Source organism: Naegleria gruberi (assembly GCF_000004985.1).
Source record: "Naegleria gruberi genomic scaffold NAEGRscaffold_168, whole genome shotgun sequence".
Taxonomy (NCBI): Eukaryota; Heterolobosea; class Eutetramitea; order Acrasida; family Naegleriidae; genus Naegleria; species Naegleria gruberi.
Genome location: NW_003163168.1, coordinates 1 through 973, shown reverse-complemented (window position 1 = coordinate 973; position 973 = coordinate 1). Strand labels below are relative to the sequence as shown.

General features: G+C 29.1%; 1 protein-coding gene across 1 annotated transcript in view; it reads right to left on the bottom strand.

The window, feature by feature from the left end:
• Positions 1 to 244, bottom strand: part of NAEGRDRAFT_54709 (uncharacterized protein) — a gene marked incomplete at both ends in the record, with an annotated part of 1,801 nt that extends 1,557 nt beyond the window's left edge. Inside the window, one exon of the mRNA XM_002668547.1 lies at positions 22 to 244. Within this exon, the coding sequence (XP_002668593.1) occupies positions 22 to 244 (223 nt within the window). The remainder of the gene's footprint in view (positions 1 to 21) is intronic.
• Between the last annotated feature and the right edge of the window lie 729 nt (positions 245 to 973).

Sequence of the window (973 nt, the reverse complement as noted above, 5' to 3'; positions counted from 1 at the left end):
GTCTTCTTTCATCCAAAATACATTCTTCACTCTCATCGACTTGTTTTACATTATCAATAATAACTTCTTCTAACATTGGAGATTGTGGTTCAATATCTATTGATCTATTGTTGGAGGAGGAGGTAGAAGAACTGTGGGTATGATGTTGAAAATCATCAGAATCATCAAAGTGAAACAATTCTTCTTCTACAATAGTTTCCGAATATCCTGTATGTTGTTGAAAATCATCAGCCTGATCAGACATTTCTCGAAAGTTTAAATAAATTATATTTGTAAAATTATTGTTGTTGTTGTTGATTCTCTTATAAGAGTTTGATAAATAAATAAATATTGAATGATCACGTTTGTTCTTGATGATACTATTGTATTATTATTATAATATTCGTTTTTTTTATCTTCGGAGATTTTAAATATGATATATTATTATTGTTACTATTATTGTTGTTGTTGTAGTTTAGCAGCTATAACGGTTGCTGTTATTTGATGATGATAATATATGTATTCTTCAAGAGTTTCAAAAAGCGAGCAAATTAATGACAACTTTAAAATCTTGCGAAAAATGGGGAACGTGTAGTGTAGAGATAATTTTTTGAAAATGGATGAGGAACTTCTATGCTTGTTATCTTATAAACAAATGTGAAATGTCAACCAAATATCTTGTAATTATCACTACAATAATTTCCATGTTTGTGCACTAACCTTTTGATGCGTTTTCATTCAAATTCATAAACTTTTGCACATGGTCAAGTGTTCGATTCTTTAACTTGCACCAGCTCATTTTCTTAATGTTAATACACAAGGTACAGAACCAAGGTCTATTATTTTCTAATGTTTCTTATTGACATCCTAAAACAATCCTGCTCGTACGTTTTAATTTTCCTCAGCACATCCAAACTGCGTGCGCACCAATTTTTCTTTACAAAAGCAATTTAAAACTTTTCAAATCTCTCAAATAATTTCAAAAAAAACAAAA